A 21676-nucleotide genomic window follows, 5' to 3' on the forward strand; every position below is an offset into this window, starting at 1 on the left:
AGAAACATCAACACAGAATCATACAAGTAAATATGTAATTTACAGGCTGTGCAAGGTGCCAGACAGGGAGAGCCCCAGGTAATGCAAGAACATGTGACAGAGATGCGGAGACCTGCCCTGGCCTGGGAAGCCTGGGAAATGTTCTCTGAGGAAGTGAATTCCAACTGGAATCTGATAGATGGATGGGCACCATCAGCCACGATCGAGGGAGGAGTGTTTTGGTCAGAAAGAGCAGCATGTGCAAAGGCTGGAGGAGGGGGAAACAGCAGGCACTTGTAGAAAGTGGCAAGGAGGTCTGTATGGCAGGAATGCAGGAGGAGGGAGAGAGACAGGCAGAGGCCATGTCACAGAGGGCCTCAAAGGGCCTGACAGGGCTCCCAGAGGAGCTGGCCTTTCTCTCCAGAACAGTGGGAGAGCACAGGAGGTCTGGGAATAGAGGATCAGAGAGCAGCAGGAAACTGCCAAGACAGGAACAAGGGCTGCAGCTCTCCCAGCTCCTGGCAGGTCACCTCCAACATCCATGTGCTCTTTTCCAATATGTTTCCTTCAGAATGCTGTGTGTGTGTGTGTGTGTGTGTGTGTGTGTCCTGCCAGGATCTCAGTTCTGCTTGGAAAGACCCTCCACACTCTCGGTGGAGGAATGTATAAGGAACCTGATAGAAACACAGCCACCAGATCCCCTACCTTCTGATGTCAGGGTCCCTTGGACCCCAGAAGGCCTTGCAGGGCCACAGACGGCCTGTCCGTCTGGTTCTTCTTGCTTCAAGGCCTCCTTTAATGCAGCCTCAGGATCAGTGATGACATAGCCACTTCGCTCTGCCGGGCACTCCTGTCAAGCCCTTTTCTTTTTTGTAAATTCTGTCCCTCCCACAAGGCCCAGCCCATTTGCCCCCTCTTCTGGGAAGCCTTCCCTGATGCCCACTGTTGGACGAGTCCCTCCCATCTGCTTGCCACAGTTCTCTAAACCTCCCTTGCAGGCCGGCCACAATGCTTAAAATTTGGTCCATGGAATCCGTATCTACCTCCTCAGAAGTAGACAGGGACCCTGTTTCACTCATGTGCCTTCCTCTCAAGCTTGGCCCCAGGCCTTGGCCCCTAGGAGGCACTCAGGAGCTGCCTGCTGTGTCTGCAGACCTGCAAGGGACGGCTCACCTGAGGGGGGGCCTGGGGGAGTGAGCTTATCAGCCGCATCATAGTATTCCTCATCTGAGCTGCCATCCTCAAAGACCAGTGGTGGGTGCAGGGCCAGGGGTTCCAGCATGGAACTGGGCTGGACCTCAGTCCAGCCTTGCTGACCCCAGGCTGGCGGGGCTCCCCCTTGCCGGGAAGCTGTGCTCTCGGAACTGTCACTCAGGTAGCTGGCCGGGGAGACACTGGAACACAGGCTGTAGTAGTCAGTGTGGCTGCCTTCATACAGCCTGGGGTCCAGCCTGACTGTGCTCAGTTCTGGTGCCCAGTCAAATGTCTCCAAAGCAGCACTATCGGAAAACTCTGTCTTCCGGCACTGGGGGTTGGCTCTCTGGGCCAGGTCCAGGAGACAGAGGAAGCCACTGGTTTCAATCCCGCTTCTCTCCTCCTGGCTGTCAGAGTCAATGCTCTCTGGGAGGCCTGGCGAGCCGAAGTGGAAGAAGGTGGACCTGCTGGAGGAGCAGGTGTCTAAGTCATCCTCTTCCAGAGCGTCCATGGACTCACTCGAGCCACTGGTCCTGTAGCCGCGGCTCTCAGTGTTGGCTGAGTCGGACGCCTCAGACTCGGCACTGTCTGTGGTGCTGCTGGCCCCGCAGGTGCTGGGGCCCCTCCTAGCCACCTCAGGTGTGGGGCTGTTCCCAGGAGGCTGCTCCTCCTTTATGAGTGACCTGCAGGGTGCCAGCTTCACCAGGCGCCTGTCAGAGAGAGGTTCGAGTACGCAGTCCACCTCAGAGGACTCCTCTGAGTCACTGCAGGCCCTGGATTCATAGCCTGCAACACAGGGTACAGCAACAGTTACACAACAGAATTCTCCTGCCTGTGTGTCCTTCTAGCCCCCTGACCCCCACCCAAGCCTGCCAGACGAGAAAACTGAGGGCCAGAGGGTGGCCAGCCTAAGACCGTCCTATACTGATGAACACGGGATCCGAGGGACTCCAACTTCCATGTTCTCCCCATGCTATCAGACCGCCTGTCCCACATCTCTCTGAGCTAAAGGAGGCTGGATTAACTCCATCCCCACCTCCAAGGAGAACTGTCTGTTCATGGAAATGTGGTATTTACTTTGATTCCTCTTTGTGTGGGCAGCACTGCCCAGGTTTGCTAAGCCCCTCCCCAGACCTCAGTTCTATCCTGTCTGGGCATCAAAGTCAGATGGGGAATCATATTTTAAAAATACAACAGATCCTTGGCCCTACTCCTGATGTACTGAGTCAGATCGCTAGAAGTGGGGCCTGAGAATCTGTATTTTTAGCAATTTTATGAAGAGTACAAGGCTGCTAGGCTGGCACCATTCTAAAGCCTGGCCTTCTGGATCCATGGGTGCTATGGGCTTTGTAGGACAGTGAAAACTCATCCAGCGGCAGGTTCTCAGGAAGGATTAATGGTAGGAGGGTGGGGAGCACTGAGCCAGGTTGCAATCTCTTTATTCCTGTAAGCCTCCAGAGTGATCTTTCTCAAACTTCTCTCTGACCTCAACACACCCTGCTTAAACCCTCTGATGGCTGCCCTGCCTATGGGGAAGAGCCTGGCCTCCCCCACAACAGTTACAGACTCTCACGGTATGGCCTTGTTGCCCTTCTCACAGGATGGCCATGGCGCCTCATGCACAGTCTAGTCCTCCCTTCCCTCAAAGCACGGCCCTAAGGCCTCCTCTGCAGGCTCTTCCCCCTCTCCCAGGATGGCCCTGAACCCTCCTCCGCAGTCTAGTCCCCACAACGGGATGGTCTTGACACCTCCCCTTCAGTCTAGTGTCTCCCTCATAGAATGGCGCTGAGGTCTCCTCTGTAGTCTAGCTGCCCTTCTCATGGTGGGGCTCCTATCTCTTTTCACCATCTCCCTTTTCCCCTCTCGCAATATGGTCCAGCCCCTCCTCAGGCACCCAGTCCCCCAATGGCAGCCTTCCCTGCCACGTTCCAGCCACCCATAGGGAGAGCTTCTTTCAGGTCATGGCCTTTTCCTCGGGTCATTCCTCCAGGCCCCCTCAGCCTTGAATGATCTGTCTTCCTTTTCCGTGCCTGGTTAACTCCAGCATGTTCTTCAAGATCTATTTCCAATACCTCTTCCTCTAGAGAACTTTCTCTGACAGGCAGCAGCAGTCCCCCCCGACAACCCCTCCACAACAGCCCTGTTGCCACTCTGTGTTGTCTCCCTGAGCAGACTCTGAGGAGTCATCCCTCGTTCATAAATACATTGTGTAACAACAAAGGTAACAGGCCGGGCGCCATGGCTCATGCCTGTAATCTCAGCACTTTGGGAGGCTAAGGTGAGCAGATCATTTGAGGTCAGGGGCTCGAGACCAGTCTGACCAACATGGCGAAACCCCATCTCTACTAACGTACAAAAATTAGCCGGGCGTGGTGGCAGGTGTCTGTAATCTCAGGTACTCGGGAGGCTGAGGCAGGAGAATCACTTGAACCCAGGAGGTGGAGGCTGCAGTGAGCCAAGATTGCACCACTGCACTCCAGCCTGGGTGACAGAGAGAGGCTGCCTCTAAAAAAAATAAAAATAAAAACAAAGGTAACAGATACTCCAAACTCATCACTTTCTAACTGCTTTACTTATTGTATTAGTACCTATTCTCTTGAGCTGATTTCTACTTTATCCATATAGAGGAAACACTCTACAATGGTGTGCTACTGATCACCTCTTCCCATCTCCACATTCAGTGACATCATATCGTGGTAGCCTGAAATTAGCCATCGTGAGAATGTTGACACCATGGAATTGGGCAATTCCTTCAAATTGTTTTTTGTCCCCCTGCAGGGAGTTGTTAAGCATTTATCAGCATAGCCTGGGGACATGCTGCATCAACGGTGCTGAAGCAAAAGCCTGGCAGAAACTGGGAGCTGGCCTAGGAAACTGTCTTACCTGCCTTGCAGAGAAGTTCTTTTATACTTCAAGAGATTGCAAAAGAGTGCATAGGTAAGGAAGAGAAGCCAGGTCATCTACTTCCTGAACAAATAAGTGACAAAGTGACATCTCTTTTTGATAAGAAATAATGATAATCTTTTTTTTTTTTTTTTTAGATGGAGTTTCGCTCTTGTTGCCCAGGCTGGCGTGCAATGGCACAATCTCGGCTCACTGCAACCTCCACCTCCTGGGTTCAAGCGATTCTCTTGCCTCAGCCTCCCAAGTAGCTAGGATTACAGGCATGTGCCACCATGCTCGGCTAATTTTGTATTTTTAGTAGAGATGGGGTTTCACCATGTTGGCCAGGCTGGTCTCAAACTCCCGGCCTCAGGTGATCCACCTGCCTCAGCTTCACAAAGTGCTGGGATTACAGGCATAAGCCACCATGGCTGGCTGAGAAATAATGATAAAATGCAGTGGATCTGAGAGACAATCTTAGGAAATACTGCAGGGAACTAGAGCTCTTCCACAGCATTCCTTGGTTTCAGGAAAATTTCAGATACAAAGAAAGCTTCTTTGTTTAGTATTTATGAAAGATCAATTGTTTACTAGGAAATAAACAGAGCAATAGCTCTCATCCACTTGAGCTGAAGCCTCGGCTCAGTTCAATTCACCACCTCCCTTTAGGCTGCCCTTACCTACAAGGCCAGCGAAAGGGGCCTGTCCTTATTGGGGCAAGACTCAGCGCCTCACCTTCTTCTGCAGATACCCGGTGTGCTTGTTGTTTGTTTCCAGGCCAGAGGAAAATAGAGGTAACTGGGTCAACCAACAGCCTGTAGTACCCAGCAATCAGGCAGGCTAGGTCTTTTGCACTGTTGGATTCCAGCAGCAAAGTCAGAACCTTTGAAAGCAAATAGAAATCTCATGTTTATCAAGGACCAAAGGACAGTCTAAAGACTGACAACAAAGCCATGTGGGACCAACGAGAGATTCCAGGTAAATCCGGCCATGGTCCACAGGTAGGTCTCCTGGTGCCCCATATCCTCACTTGCAAGGCTTTAAATGAGGATATGCATGTACTCATACAGACACCATCGCGTGCACGTGTGTGCACATACACACACACACACTCACACACACACACACACTCACACACACACAGTGGGTTCTTCCCACCTAATCTATACAGTGTCTTCTGGCTCCTCATCCTCTACCCTAGCGCCATATCCAAACTGCCCCATCCCACCCTGTTCATTCCTGCAAGAGGGACTTGCAAGACTGAACTTAAAAAAGAAAAAGGAGCAAGAACATATGGAGAATGAGGGAGAGGGTGATAAGAAGAATAAAGCACCAATATTGAGTATGTTGGGATTAAATCAAAGGAGGGCAGAATAAAAGTAAGACCTTCGAGAGAGGCTCAGGAGATACCCTGCACTAGTTACCTTTTTTTTTTTTTTTTTTGAGACAGAGTTTTGCTCTTGTTACCAGGCTGGAGTGCAATGGTGCAATCTTTGCTCACTGCAACCTCTGCCTCCTGGGTTTAAGTGATTCTCCTGCCTCAGCCTCCCAAGTAGTTGGGATTACAAGTGTGAGCCACCACACCTGGCCCACTATTTACCCATTTTAATGCCCACCACTCAAAGCTTTTGAGCAGCAATCTGGTCCCATTCATGTGATAAAATCTTCTGGTAGGCCAGACGCAGTGGCTCACGCCTGTAATTCCAGCACTTTGGGAGGCCAAGGCGGGTGGATCACGAGGTCAGGAGATCGAGACCATCCTGGCTAATGCGGTGAAACCCCACCTCTACGAAAAAATACAAAACATTAGCCGGTCGTGGTGGTGGGCGCCTGTAGTCCCAGCTAATTGGGAGGCTGAGGCAGAAGAATGGTGTGAACCCGCGAGGCAGAGCTTACAGTGAGCCAAGATCATTCACTGCACCCCAGCCTGGGCAACAGAGTGAGACTCTGTCTCAAAAAAAAAAAAAAAATCCTCTGGTGTTCTCCATCTATGTTTCTAAACCCAACAGGAAAGCACATGGTCCATCTCAGTTTGTGCAAAAAAACCTTTTCGGACCTCTTCAGGAAAATGTACCATTTACCACTTTCCCTTTGATAGAACAGGATGGACAATTCGTCCTCTTAAACAGATATTGGACATTAGACTTTATTATTATTTAAAATTCATATAAACTAGCCTGGCCCCTATTTGGCCCCAAATTCCAGCAGTTGAATTCAGAATATCTCCCCGTTGTGTTACCTTGACGTCCTGAAGATACACTTTGACCACGCTCACTTTCTCAGACTCTTCTGTTAGCTCTACACGGCTGATGTTTGCAAACTCTGCCAATGTGGACATGATGTTGAGTTTGCTATTGATAACCTGGCTAATCCCATACTTGGCTCCAACTAGAAGGGCAATGTAGGATTCTCTATCCTGTAACTGCAGAGGGTGGAAGGGGAATTAGTCTCCATTCGCAAGCGAGTGAAAATACATTTCACATGTAAGCAATAATACCTCTCCCTGCAAACTCCTTGATTCCTACTTTAGATCCTAACCACCACTCCTCCAGACTATTGCCTAACTTGGACCCCATCAACAGCTAAATCAAAGTGTAAATTTATCTCCCCAAAACTCTTTCCAGTACAGCCCTAAGCCACAGCCATAAACATATCTGTATTTTCACATCTATGTACCTATCTTCCTGCTCTTTGAATCCCTTCCCTGCCATCATTTCCCATTTAAATCCCGATCCTTCTTTAAAAGCATACATCAAAACCTACTGCCTATGGAAAGCATCTGCCTGATCTCAGCCTCCTTAAGCCAGAAATCTCCCTTTCCTCTCTGTTGTTCCTGTACCACTTCCTCTTACTTCTCTACTAGCACTGAACACTTATGACTTTTTATTTTAATTATTTGTATTAAGTCTCATTTTCCACGTTAAGTTTCTTGACAACAGAGTCTGCATTTATCTCTATTTGTAACCCACGGTGCCCAGCAAGCACCCTAAACCTGTTCCATGTAGCTGGTTGCTTCTCCCACTACCAGTTCTTTCCTTAGACAAGAAAGGTAAAGGGAGACTGGGGACTGGAACTGGACAGCTGGGAGAGGCTAGAATTAGCCCTTAGAAAAATTGGGAAGTTTTTCTTGTACCTTCAAAACTTTCCTTTCTGTGATCTAGTCTCTTTCCCACCTTTTGGGTCTTCTACTTAAAGAATCCATCTGTGTTTCCCCTTCCCCTAACTATCTGATGCTCTTCCTTTCTTTCAAAACACTGATTCTCTTCTTCCATCTACATTGTTAGGTTAGCAATCTGATTACATTGGCCCATCACTGTAAATGACTGAGATGTATGCCAAATCTTTTGAAAGGACTTTGGTTAATATTTTTTTAAAACCCCACTCTAATTGGTAAATTGGTTTTGTGCTGCAGAGTCCTGGGGCTGACAGTGCTGGAGGAAAGCTCTCTGAAACCACACCCCCCGAGACACTGACTGCTGAAAGGCACAAGCTCTAGGCCTAGGCTCCAAAAAAGAAGCAGGCAGGAAAATGGGAAGAGAGCAGAGGGCTTTTCTGCTTCTCCTTTCTCTTCTCAGGCCCACCCCTCATTCCTCCCTTCTGAACAATCAGAGACTCAGCTTGGCAGTCAAACACTCTTATTTTTCTTTCATGATTTCCAATTTTCCTCTTCACCTTCACATACCCAAAGCTCCAGAGTGAACTGCTTACCATCCCCTTCTGACCCAGAATGCCTTTTCCTCTCTACTGAAGTCTGGCCAAATTCAGGCTTCCTCTTGCCTCTTTCCTTAACCCCTTCTCCTTCCTATACTTACCCTGAAGCAAGCAGTGCTACCTTCTGTCTCCAAACTCCACAGCAATAGGCCTGAACCTCTCACGGCTTTGCTTCATTTTGTTGGGTAGCTTGTTTCATCCTTCGAGGATGGAAATCACATCTTATTCAGCCCTGCTTCCCCTAGCATCTATCACAGGGGTAGCACCAAGCAAGGGCGTGATAAATATTTTCCAGTGGTGTACTATTTAGTTTACCAAACAAATTCTAGTACATGACAGAGTCCTCAGGAATTTTAGGCTAAAAGACACATTGATTTTCAGAGGATCTCTAAGGTCCCTTACGTGAGTAGGATTTCACAGTTCTCTAATACATACCATTAAAGTAGCATTAAAGATTCTTCCACCATATGTCTTGAGTTCTCCGAGGATCTGTAGATAATTTAAACGTAGCTGGGCAGCAGAAATAAGTTGCTTAATAGAGAAAAAAAAAACTTGAAGTCAGAGTTATTCATTGGTCTAAAATCCAGGCAATGTTGAAAATGTTTTTCCTAAGGTTTCACAGACGACAGCTGAGTGGGTCGGCAGAGGCACCTTCATTACCTTCTGTCGGGGTTCCAGCAAATTCTGGTTCCTCTTCATGTGGAAGCTAATGGCTTTCTTGATGTCTTTGCCTTTCATGTTTCGGAGTAGAGTTGGAGATATAAAGTTCTCTATTCCCCAGTCTTTCCTGCCATGAGACATTGGAGACAAGGAGGCCCATTTCTACAGGGTACTTGGCTCTAATGAAGAGCATAATTACGTTTGATTCAGTACTTAGTATTCCCATAATACAGCAATTACGAGCCACTTTCTCCTCCTCTCTTTTTCTCTCTCACACACACATACACACATACTCTCCACAAAAATCCCCACAGGCATTCAGGAACTAAACCCCATTGATCATTCTGGGAGCTCATTACTCTTGGTGTGGTGTGACAATCTATCAATCAGAGCAGGAGTTCTGAATCTTTTTCACTACAAAATACATGGCAAATAATGACAGCACACAAGAGAGTACAAGACATTCTCATGGGGCAATGCAGAGCTCCTGTGAATCCCCTAGGCTAAGCTTCAGCATGGTGCCAGCCTAGCAGCTTCAAAATCCCCCAGAAAATTGCTAAAACTACAGATTCTCAGGCCCTGCTGCTAGAGATTGGACTCAGTACATCAGGGGCAGGGCCAAGGATATGCTGTATTTTTAAAAATATGATTCCCCATCTGATTCTGATGCTCAGGCAGGACAGAGCTGAGATCTGGGGAGGGGCTTAGCAAACCTGAGTGATGCTGTCCAGAACAATTCTAAGCTAAGAATCAGAAGGTGCCAGAATCGTAGGATTTGAAACTGCCCTAGTGGAGACATAATGCAATAGGAACTGGCTCATATCCATGGGAAAAATTAATTTCCAAGGCATTCCCACCCCTAGAAAAGCTTAACACTGATGCTGGCAACTGATTTCCCAAGACATCTTCCCAGGAACAGGGAATTTACAAGGGGATCCTGTGTCGTTCCATCTGGAGTTGGCTTCTGTCCCAGAGAGAGCAGCCAGGTTCAGACATCTGGGGGAGCCAGGTCAGATTAGAGAGGGTGCAGAGGGAAATGGATGGAAAGACAACAGACAGATAGATGGGTACGTGGGTGACTATCAGCTTTCTGTGGTATCTGGCCCTCCTGGCCAGGGGCCAGCAAGTTATAAATGCAATGCAGCTGCCATCCCCTGCCACTCACTCTATATACTTTAAAGAGATCTTCTGTGGCTGGGCACAGGCGTAGATCCGTTCCTGGATGTGCAGAGCCGCGAGTCGGAGTGCAGAGCTACATTTCATTTCTACAGCAAAGCGCTCCTGGAGCACATCGCTGCAGCTCTAGAAGAGATTAAATAGAGCAGATGGGAAACAAAAGCAGACATACTGTGTCCCCTCGTTCTTTCGGGTGAAAGGCAGCAGGACCAGGAGCTCCGTTTTGAGAGCTGGCTGTCACAGTTCTTGGCTGTGTGACCTTGGTTAAATTACCAAGACTCTCTGAGCATTTGGTGTCTGGTAAATGAGGATAGTAAAATCTACCTTACGTGGTTTCTGTGAGACTTAAATTAGATAATGCATATGGAAGCAGGTATAAGGCACACAGTGTTATACAAATATAAAGTATTGATGGCACTGTTATTGCTATTATTATTATTTTCCGCCACCATTTCTGTAAGACTTGGGACAGTGCAATCCACCTAGTCTGAGTTATCTCATCTGTAAAATGGTGGTATCTGCCAAATGATTCTTTTTCTTTTTTTTTTTTTTTCTTTTCTGGAGACAGAATCTCGCTCTGTCACTCAGGCTGGAGTGCAGTGGCATGATCTTGGCTCACTGCAACCACCACCTCCCAGGTTCAAGTGATTCTCCCGCCACAGCCTCTCAAGCAGCTGGAACTGTAGGTATGTGCCACCACGCCCGGCTAATTTTTTGTTGGTAGAGACGGGGTTTCACCATGTTGGCCAAGCTGTTCTCAAACTCCTGACCTCAAGTGGTCCACCTGCCTCGGCCTCCTAAAGTGCTGACATTACAGGCGTGAGCTACCGCACCCGGCTCCAAATGATTATTTTTCATCAGAATAAAAATGACATAATCACTCTCATCTAAGGAGGTAGAATAGGGGGAGCACCAGGCCACAGATCAAGAACCAGGTTTTGGCTCTGCCACTAAGTGAGTGACCCAGGCAAATCACATGACCTTTCCAAGACTCAGTGTCATCATTCTAAAATGAGGTTTTAAAGCACTAAGGCCCCTTTTGGCAATAAAAACTGTAATTCTAAAGATCCTAAAATGGTATTAGAAAATGTATCATCTACATTGAGGACTGAGCCTGAATTTCATTCTGATATCACACATCTGCTAAAACAGCAACTCAGTGACGGAAAAGGGAATTCTGAGCGATGATCAGGCCCATTATCCTTCAGATAAAGAGAATCCCTACCAGGGAGTTGTTTAATGACCTCAAGCTCACGTTCAAAATCACCCAGTGTGCCATCTTTGAGAACAACCACTGTTATTTTAGGAAGCACAGACCCAGTCACCTGCAGATAGAGGTATTCAAAGGCCACGGGGTCTTCTTTCAGGAGGTCCAGGGGGTCCTTGGGAACAAAACAGACCCTGAAGAGGCAGCGGTAGTCATGTGACTCCTCCCTTTCTACCACCTGCGATGGGTAAGGGAGATACTATTAATCTCCTAACTGCCTTTGTCCTTGCAGTCATTCCACAAAACTACTCTATAAAACACAGACAGCGAAAGACAGCTCCCAGAGATTTCAATTCCGGTGCTTCCCAAGACAGCCATAGACCTTTACTCCTAATTTGACTTTCTTTTTCCTGGGTACAAAATGTAAAAGGTTCAAAAGGGCAGCATTTCCCACTCACCTATCTTCCAGTTTCCCTTTCCAGAGGAAACTCCTGTTTTCAGTTTCTTGTGTGCCCCTTCCAGAGACAGTTTATGTATATTCATGCTTCAGTATAAGTCTATTCTTTTATCTTCCACAAATAATAATATAGTATACATACCATTCTACAACTTACTTTATTTCACTTAAACTATCTTAGGGATTTAATTTGATTTTCTTTCCCAATGCAAATGGAATAGAAGTAATTAAAAAGTCTGCAAGCAGTAAACCTTCTAATCAGTGAGTGCATTGGGTAAGAATTCATCTGCAAAGAGGAATGTTCAGGGTGGCTTTTATGAGGTTATGTCTTACTCATTTCCAACTGTTAAAATCCTCCTCATCTTTGTAACAGACTCACAAAGATTTGTTGAACTAACCTGTGTTTAGCTTTAAAAAGTTGGTACAACATATTATTGAATGGTTGGGAGATTGAGTGGTATAGACTGTTTGGCTGTGTTTACCCTATTCTGCCATCAGGAACCATATCAGGGGGTAAGTCCCACAAGAAGGGCTTAGACACAGCAACAAATGCTTCCCTAATGGCTCAAATGCAGCAGGTGCAAGGGAAGATCATGAGAGCTAGAAGCAAAAATCAGGGTTCTATCAGCTGTGTTACCTTGAGAAAGTCACCTTACGTCTCTAAGCCTTTGTCTCCACATCTGCAAAATGGGGACCTTAAATCTGTGTCCTGCCTACCTCATACTAGCGATGAAAATCAGGCTGATTCTTGTCCCATAACCGCCAGGCTGAGTGAGCTCTGTGCCTTCTGGGGCAAGAGAAAGTGCATCAAACCTGCAGATGTGCTGAGCCCTGTCCCCAGAGGTTCTGGCTGAGGCGTGCAGCCAGCCCAGCCCATGCCTCCCAGGAACAGGCCGTCAGTTCTCCCTACCTGCTGGATGAGTTCCTCTTCGTGCAGCAGGTGCAGACGGGAGATGCTGTACTGCTCTTCCAGGGCCAGTGCAAAGTACTCGATACTTCGGATGGACAGCTTCTCCTTCACAGTGAGAATGATGTCCTAGCAGGCACAGAGAGGTGCAGGGGTTACTCAAGGAACAGGGAGGACTTCCCTGGCCTTCCTGCCATTCCTCAGTGCAGCCAAGGAGAGAACAGCCTGCACTGACAGGCCCACTGCTGACTTAGCCCAGAGTCTGGTCCCACTCATCAGGCCCCTTATGGCCCTGCAGCCCAGCTGCCCTCTCCTCAAGCTCCATCGCCATCCATACAGCCACCCTGTCTTGCTTTACTTGGAAGGCTGAAGCCATCCAGTGGAGGTTTCTGCCTCTCTCCTGTGTCCCTAGACTTATTCTTTCTCTAGAGTTCCCAGTCTCTATCTTTTTTTTTTTTTTTTTTTTTTTTGAGAGGGTCTCCCAGGCTGTCACCCAGGCTGGAGTGCAGTGGCGTGATCTTGGCTCACTACAACCCTTGCCTCCTGGGTTCAAGCAATTCTCCTGCTTCAGCCTCTCGAGTAGCTGGGATTATGGGCACATGCCACCATGCCTGGCTAATTTTTGTATTTTTAGTAGAGATGGGGTTTTGGAATGTTGGCCAGGCTTGTCTTGAACTCCTGACCTCAAGTGATCTGCCTGCCTTGGCCTCCAAAAGAGCTGGAATTATAGGCGTGTGCCACCACACCCAGCTAGTTTTTTTGTATTTTTAGTACAGATGGGGTTTTGCCACGTTGGCCAGGCTCCCAGTCTGTATCTTTGACTGCTTACTAGACAGAATCCTACCACCCACTCACTATGCAACTGAGTGAAACTTTTTTTTTTTTTTTTGAGACGGAATCTCGCTCTGTCGCCCAGGCTGGAGTGCAATGCTGCGATCTCGGCTCACTGCAACCGCCGCCTCCTGGGTTCAAGCGGTTCTCATGCCTCAGCCACCCAAGTAGCTGGGATTACAGGTGTGTGCCACCACGCCCAGCTAATTTTTGTATTTTTAGTAGAGATGGGGTTTCACCATGTTGGCCAGACTGGTCTCGAACTCCCGACCTCAGGTGATCTGCCAGTCTCAGCCTCCCAAAGTGCTGGGATTACAGGAATGAGCCACCACGTCCAGCCACAACTGAGGGACACTTTTGAACCCCAGTCACTTCCTCTCCAAATAGAGGACAATAATGCCTAATTCTGAGTGTGGCTGACAGGACGGAATGGTCGTGAATGCTGCGCTGAGGCATTCTGGTTGCCACGCCACACTCTTCTTGCTCACTAGAGCAGCCCTCTGTGAGGTCTTTGCTGCCTCGAAGCATTCGCACATGCTGTTCCCTCTGCCCAGTATACTTTCCCCATTACTCTTTCCAGGTCTGTTTCTTTCTCTTCCTTCGAGTTTCAGTCCAAATGTCGCCTCTTAGAGAGGCTTTCTCTGGCCAGCATACATAAATATAATCATCCCTGTTATTCTCTGTCCCAGTGTCCTGTTTATTTCCCTCACCATTATTTAATATTATTTTCTTCAATTAACAGCCATCGTAAAGTTAAGGGAATGGGTTCTAGACCTCCACTCCCAATTCCTAGCTATAATTGCTTCTTCTCTCTATGCCTCAGTGTTTTCATCTGTAGAATGGGAATAATATTAGCACCTATCTCATAGGGTTGTTGCATACATTGAATTGATTTCCCCATAGAAGGCACTTAGAACAGCACCTAGCAGATGGTTAAGTATTCAATGCATGCCAACTGCTAATCTCTGTTTTCTTGCTTATTATCTTTCACCCCACTAGATGTTAAACTCTCTGAGGATGTGGGCCTTGCCTGCGCTGTGCTCTGTTATGCAGTATATCCAGTGCTTGGCACAAAATAGATGCACACAAACTTTCACTTGGTTAGTAAACAAAAATCATAAATGTCCTGCCAGAACCTCAAACGTAGTAAGTCTTGCACCATCAGGTGCTACTCCCTCCTCATGACTCCTGATTTGGAACCCTCTCTCCACTTGTTCATCACCCCCCATAACTACCCAGTGACTAGTCCTGAAGGGTCCATTTGCTTCTGCAGCTCCACACCATTAATTGAGTGCTGCCTGTGTGCCTGGCATTGTGCTGGCCCCAATGGAAAGCCTGTCTCTTGACTCTGTCCCTTCTTCTCCATTCTCCCATGTCTACCTCAGCTTGGGCTCATGCATTTCTTGGCTTTGTAGAGGGATGTCCTGTGAACCCTCCTGCCGCCCATCTGTTCTCCAACTTGCACGTGGAGCTAAGGTTGGCAAACCGTAGCCTGTGGAGCAAATCCAGCCCATTGCCTGTTTTTGTAATTAAGGTTTTATGGGAATGTAGCCATGCGTATTTGCTACAATGGCAGAGTTGAATAACTATGACAGAGACCCTGTGGCCTGCAAAACCTAAAATATTCACTATCTGGCCCTTTACAGAAGGTTTGCTGACTCTTGATCTAGAGGAATTTGTCTAAGCCTTGTACTGGGCATGCTCTCCCTTGCTCAAGAGCATTCAGTGGCTCTTGATGGCTGACTGGCCAAAATCCAAACTCCTTAGCTTAATATTCAAGACTCTCAAGGTATCAGGTGCCAACCCACTTCTCCCACTTTATCTTCTGCTGCTTATCCCAATGCACTCTGCCCACAAGCCCCACACACTTGTCAAACTTGCCCATTTCTGGATCTTTGTTGGTGTTGTTCGCCATGCCCAGATGTTGCCTTCACACATCACTCTTGCCCAATCCAGTCAAAAGCCAATCTATCTTTCTAAGTCCACCATACAGGCTACCACTCCACTCCCCCAGAGGCCTTTATTTGGCACCCAGCTGGAAGTTTGCTCTCCCCTGAGCCTGTACCACACGGCTTCTGTCCCGCTTTCATGGTCTTAGGCACACTGGTACCTCGTTTCATTGTGAGTGGTCCCCAGGTCTCATCTCCTCACCCTAGCCCCACCCCGAGACTTCAGGCTTCCTAAGAGTATAACCCTGGGTGATTTATTTATTTATTTATTTATTTATTTATATTTATTTTTTTGAGATGGAGTTTCGCTCTCATCGCCCAGGCTGGAGTGCAGTGGCATGGTCTTGGCTCACTGCAACCTCTGCCTCCCAGGTTCAAGCAATTCTCCTGCCTCAGCCTCCCAAGTAGCTGGGACTACAGGCTTGCACCACCATGCCTGGCTAATGTTTGTATTATTAGTAGAGACGGGGTTTTACCATGTTGGCCAGGCTGGTCTCAAACTCCTGACCTCAGTTGATCCACCCACCTCGGCCTCCTAAACTGCCGGGATTACAGGCATGAGCCACTGCACCCACCCCTGGGTAATTTATTGCCAAGTTGTTGGTGATACAGAAATGCCTGGCACACAAAAAGTGTCAACAAATGTTTACTGGGTCAAATGACATATTCTTTTTCTTGATTTACAGAAAGAGGGTTTTCTAATACAAGAACTTTTCTTCCCTTAGTAAGGGAAAGGGGAAGAGAAGTCACTGATGAGTTGACAGTAATTTTTCCTTTTTTCACTCATAAGATTTATTTATATCCACCTTTCCCTGTGTCGTAAACAGCTAAAGACTTTGCTTTAAAAAATTTGGCTATTATAGATAAATAAGATTAACCAGTATTATACTGGCTAAGTCCTTGTTCATTTCCCCAACTCTCTCTATCATCTTGAGTTTAATTCCCCTGTAATGTGGGCCTTTATTGTAAACTACCTCAAAGTCCTTTTGGCCACCAAAGGGGGACTTGCTTTAAAAAAATCAACCCTTCTATTCCAATCCACTTTGATCAAAGATGAGGAAAGTTGAACTCTTGTCTAATCCATTTGCAAAGCTTCCTTTTTCTGCAGAATGGCAGAGTGACAAGATCCAGCACAGGGTTCAAAAACAGACCAAGTTTGAAGCCAGTTATGAGCTAGCTGACCTTGACAGCTTTTGGGCCTCTTGGGCCTGTTTTCTCATCTGCAAAGTGGGGATAACACTAGTTACTTCACAAGGTTGCTAGGGCATTAAATGAGATCGTATACAAGAAAGTGCCCAGGAAGAGTGCCTGGCATGTAGTAAACACTTAAAATCTATTCCTCCCTTGCCTTCCTCCTCTGGGCTTGGAGTTCCCCAGGTTCAGAAAGCCCTTCTCCAGCTTCTTCTAACTCACATTTAGGAAGAAATAGAATAGAGCATTTGGAGCAGCTGTAGGAATTGCCAAATGAAGGTGCCAGAGAGAAACACTAGATGTGTGCGTTCAGGTGTATATGCATGTGTGTGAATGTACTGTGCAGATGAGTGTGTGCATGTGTGTCTTGGCTACTGTTTGTCCCCTATAGCTGCATTGGCCCTCCTGAACCTGCTCTCCCCTTGTACGAGAAGAGCTGGGCTCAGTGTTTCCTCTTACATGGTTTTTAATGTTTGAACAACTTTGCTGCTTCACTGCAGCCTCACTCTAACACTATTTACTCCCTTGTTCAAGAACTGCTAGCACCATAAGCTATTATCTATGGATAAAACTCAGGCTCTATTGTTGCCTGGCATTTGAGGCCCTCCACAGCCACTCCTTCCACAACAAAACAGCCTGTGCCCCAGTCCTGCTGGATGGTTTGCTATTTCCTGGGCAATTGCCATTTTTCTGGCTCTCTGCATTAGTTCACGTGACTCTCTGATTGATATGTACCCTACCCTCAACTGCCCGGTCCCTACCGGCCCTTGTTGAAATCTTAGTTGTCCTCCAAAGCTCAGCACAGGTCCAGCTTCTTTCCCATGCCTTGTCTGATGTCTGGACAGGCTGGAAGAGATGGTACTCTTCCCCTTGCACTTGGCCCTTATTTCATCCTGCCTTGGACAATCGAGCATTCCCTGAATGTCCACCCTCCCTCAACTAGACTGCAAGCTCCTGAAGATAGAGACCACCCCTGACTAAGCTCAGTAACCCCTCTCAGATCATCTCATATGGGGAAACCTGTGAAGTATAAGTTCAATTGACTTTAAGAAAGAACAGAATAGGTAGCGCCTGGGCCTTTCCTGACATCTCACCTGGGTTTTCGGCTGCTCTAGTGTTTGGCGTAGCAGGTAGAGTCACAGACAAATGGCAGGGAAGCCTGGTGGTTATGGGTGAAGGCTTAGGAGTTCTAATCTGACCTTTGGGCAAGTCACTTCATCTCTCTAAGTCCTGATTCCCACCCCTTAACCCCCACCCAGTTAAGATGGTGGTAAAAAGACCATCTTTCTGGGTGGTCGTGCAACTAAATGAGATAACATGGTACTTGGCTTATTATTACAGGGGCTCAGACCATGGTGTTTGTGAGACCACCAAGGCAGATGCAGGGCAAGATGCCTGCGGGGTGGGGGGGGGGGGGGTCCTAGCAGCCAGAACATTCTCTTGGGAAAAGAAGTTCAAGTTTATTCTTAATACCTTCACGGTTGTGTTTGCCTCAAACTTGAAAGCTTTGGTCTGTCCATTCTCCAGGTATAGCTTGAGCACGTTGGGCATACACAGCAGAGAATTACCCTGGAAAACACAAGAGTATTGTTGTATCCCTGTCTTTTTTTATTCCTTCTGGAGACAGGGTCTCACTCTGTCACCCAGGCTGGAGAACAGTGGTACGATCTCGGCTCACTCAACCTCTGACTCCCAGGTTTCTCCCACCTCAGCCTGCCAAATAGCTGGGATTACAGGCACCTGCCACCACGACTGGCTAATTTTTTTTTTTTTTTTTTTTGGACAGCGTCTCACTCTGTCACCCAGGCTGGAGTGCAGTGGTGCAATCTCGGCTCACTGCAACTTCCACCTCCTGGTTCAAGCAAATTCTCCTGTCTCAGCCTCCCGAGTAGCTGAGACTACAGGCGCACACCACCACGCCCAGCTAATTTTTGTATTTTTTTTTTTAGTAGAGATGGGGTTTCACCATGTTGGCCAGACTGGTCTTGAACTCCTGACCTCAGGTGATCCACCCGCCTCAGCCTCCCAAAGTGCTGGGATTACAGGCTTAAGCCACTGTGCCCAGCCTAATTTTTGTATTTTTAGTAGAGACAGGGTTTCACCATGTTGGCCAGCTGGTCTCGAAGCCCTGGCCTCAAGTGATCCGCTTGACTTGGCCTCCCAAAATACTGGGATTATAGGCATGAGCCACCATGCCTGGCCTGTTGTATCCCAGTCACAGCTTTCCTGCCCCTGGGTATGACAAATCCTTGGCTGTCTGGACCTGCCTGGTTTGGAGAGTAGGATCCTCCCATAACCTCCTCACCATGTCAGGGGTTCCTTCTTGGCACTTGGGAATTTCTCCAATGCACAGGCATGCTTTGTCAAGGGATACCCATGAGGACTGTTAGATATGACAAATGGTGGAGAAGAGTGAGCCCTTCCACGAGCATACTGATAGCACTGCGCGAGCCTGTGCAATGTCTCATGACCATCAGTTCACATTTTACTGCTGGCTGTACCCTTATGGGATGCAATTTGGCAAGCCAGATGACCAGCATGCACACTGTTCAACATGGGCCTTTCAGAGATTCTTAGACTCTAACTTGTAGGATTGGGGTGGGATGGAGAGGGTAGGGAAGCCTCTCCTACCCTCATTTTATTGCTGCATTCCCTGTAATGAAATATCACCAAAGGGCAGAGGGATGCTCTCCACTACATTCACCCCAATTATCACCCTAGATGCATGAGGTCCCCTAAGGGACTCTGCCACTCTCGTAGGGCTATTTGGGGAAAAGGCACAGGACTGGTCTGTGTTGGGTGGCCCCATGCCAGCTAGAACTCCTGGGATGGAGCAGGAGAGGGTTTTGGAGAATCTCCCAGCTCTTGTAAGAAGTGATTCTGAGTGTTTGGTTGCAAATACAAAGGGCCCTTGGGGCTGGTGTCCTCCAGAAGCACAGAGAGGTTTTAGAGTTCCCAAGATTTGAGCTAGAATTGCCCCCACGCACTCATCTCTATCAAGAGTTTGGGTATAAAGCCTACACATGGTGAAACCTTGTCTCTACTAAAAATGCAAAAATTAGCCGGGCGTGGTGGCACACACCCATAGTCTCAGCTACACTGGAGGCTGAGACAGAAGAATTGCTTAAACCTGGAAGGCGGAGGTTGCAGTGAGCCGAGATCACACCACTGCACTCCAGCCAGGGCGACAAGAGCAAAACTCCATCTTAAACAAACAAACAAAAAACTTCCACTTTTTTCAGATGAGAATATTGAATCTTCTAAATATAAGGGTGTTTGTATCTTCTAAGCAAGACTCACAATCATCTTTTTTTTTTTGACAGAGTCTCACCCTGTTGCTCAGGCTGGAGTGCAAAGGCACAATCTCGGTTCACTGCAGCCTCTGTCTCCTGGGTCTATAACTTGTTTTAAAAAACCACAGTATTTTTATGGAGGAAAAAGGAAGATGTTCATATTCCAGTGCCACTTCACACTACGTCAGGATGAGGGATTTCAGACCGCTTACTCTGCTGCCGTCTTACTTTTCTGGCTCTGAGTGTTTAGAAATCTTAATTTTGGGGTTTCCCAAGTGGGAAATTTTTTCCTTAGTACTTTCTTTGTGATTTAAAAGGTTTGCAAAGAATATATTCATAGCAACATTACATAACTACCACCACTTACTTTTCCCTAAGGCTTTTTCCAATTTTTGTCTATATCTGCAAATAGTTTTTAGAGAGCTGCCATAATTTAATATGCGTGATTCTATGTTCATTTTCTACCCAATATGCATTTCATATACAATTTTTAGGTGGGCTTAATGTTCATAATTTTAATGGATTTATAATATTCTATTGAGTTGAAATATCAGAACTGATTTCACAATTCCTCTGCCCTAGACAATTGAGCATGTTTTTCCATTTTGGGAGCTATTTAAAATGTTGATACTATAGATATCTTTAAATATATGGATTTTCACATTTAAATTATTGTATAGACTAACAGGAATGCAATCTCTGGGTCATTTTTTATAGCAGTCATTAAATTTTGTTTTTTTCCACTCAAAAAAGTTTAAGCCAATTTATAAAGCCATCAGTAGTGCATGACTGTAATTACTTTCTCAGCATCAGGGCTTACATTTTTTCTCTATTTGTGCTCATTTGCTAAGTATAAAATTTTACTTTTTAATATTTTTTCTTTGTATTTGTTTAACTGTGAGCAAAGTCAAACATATTTCAAATGTTGGTTTACTATCTCAGATCCTTCTTAATACAGTGATTGTGTATCTAAGGCAGTCTTATCATGTTCCAAGGGGAAAAGTTTAACAGGCAATTTTATCATCTTTTAAACACTTGAAAGGATGAATAGACAGGTCACAGGGATGAACTCTTACTTCTTTTGCTATCTCTGCCTTATGTGGCTGATGCAGACTCCCAAAGATTCCCCGAGGTGCCCCAACCTTCCAAGTCTTCCTGGAGGCACCTTTTTAGAACCCTGTTCCTTTAAACTCCCCAACCCCACCAAAACTCTGAGCCAGTTTTGTAGTCAGTTCAGGTGAAGGTTGTCCTTATCTGGTCCCCTCAGCATAGACAGCAGTGAATGGGAGGTCATGGCCATTTTAACAAATCAACCAGGTGACCCTGTCCACACCTGTCGTGCCTTTATTCTGTCCCTGTCCTGCTAGCTGGTTCTCACCCTCACGACTCATCACTGTACATGACTCTTGAAATGAAGAGTCATGTGTTGAATCGAAACTTAATTTTTTTTTTTTTTGAGACGGAGTCTCACTCTGTCGCCAGGCTGAAGTGCAGTGGCGCAATCTCGGCTCACTGCAACCTCCGCCTCCCGGGTTCAAGTGATTCTCCTGCCTCAGCCTCCCAAGTAGCTGGGACTACAGGCACGCACCACCATGCCCAGCTAATTTTTGTATTTTTAGTAGAGATGTGGTTTCACCATGTTGGCCAGGATAGTCTCGATCTCTCTTTTTTTTTTTTTTTTTTTTTGAGATGGAGTCTCGCTCTGTCGCCCAGGCTCGAGTGCACTGGCGCAATCTCGGCTCACTGTAAGCTCCACCTCCTGGGTTCACGCCATTCTCCTGCCTCAGCCTCCCAAGTAGCTGGGACTACAGGTGCCCACCACCACGCCCGGCTAATTTTTTGTATTTTTTAGTAGAGACGGGGTTTCGCCATGTTAGCCAGGATGGTCTCGATCTTCTGACCTTGTGATCTGCCTGCCTCGGTCTCCCAGAGTGCTGGGGTTACAGGCGTGAGCCACCGCCCCCGGCCGGTCTTGATCTCTTGACCTCGAGATCTGCCTGCCTCAGCCTCCCAAAATGCTGGGATTACAGGCGTGAGCCACCGTGCCCAGAAGAATCTAAACTTAATTTTCTAAAGAGACTCAATCCAATTTCACAAACATGACTCAAATATTGCCAACTGACAGGTGTTTTCTAAGTCATGCATTAGGCCTCCCACTGGCCCCTTCCTGAACAAGTCCACCTTTCTCACTCAAATCTATCTAAAGGTGTGCTCTATTAAGTAGCAGGGCAGGTAGAA

The 21676-nt window shown here is 47.1% G+C and overlaps 1 protein-coding gene across 1 annotated transcript in view; it reads right to left on the reverse strand.

The window, feature by feature from the left end:
• The window catches only part of FRMPD1 (FERM and PDZ domain containing 1), a 100245-nt gene that overhangs the window by 4839 nt on the left and 73730 nt on the right, over positions 1-21676 (reverse strand). The window contains exons 7-15 of the mRNA XM_002819604.4: positions 17619-17714; positions 12178-12303; positions 10929-11048; positions 9593-9729; positions 8428-8554; positions 8203-8298; positions 6296-6478; positions 4792-4939; positions 1153-1959 (exon numbers count right to left, since the gene is read on the reverse strand). Coding sequence (XP_002819650.4) covers positions 1153-1959; positions 4792-4939; positions 6296-6478; positions 8203-8298; positions 8428-8554; positions 9593-9729; positions 10929-11048; positions 12178-12303; positions 17619-17714 — 1840 coding nt within the window. The remainder of the gene's footprint in view (positions 1-1152; positions 1960-4791; positions 4940-6295; positions 6479-8202; positions 8299-8427; positions 8555-9592; positions 9730-10928; positions 11049-12177; positions 12304-17618; positions 17715-21676) is intronic.

The sequence above is a fragment of the Pongo abelii genome, chromosome 13 (genome assembly GCF_028885655.2).
Source record: "Pongo abelii isolate AG06213 chromosome 13, NHGRI_mPonAbe1-v2.0_pri, whole genome shotgun sequence".
NCBI lineage: Eukaryota > Metazoa > Chordata > Mammalia > Primates > Hominidae > Pongo > Pongo abelii.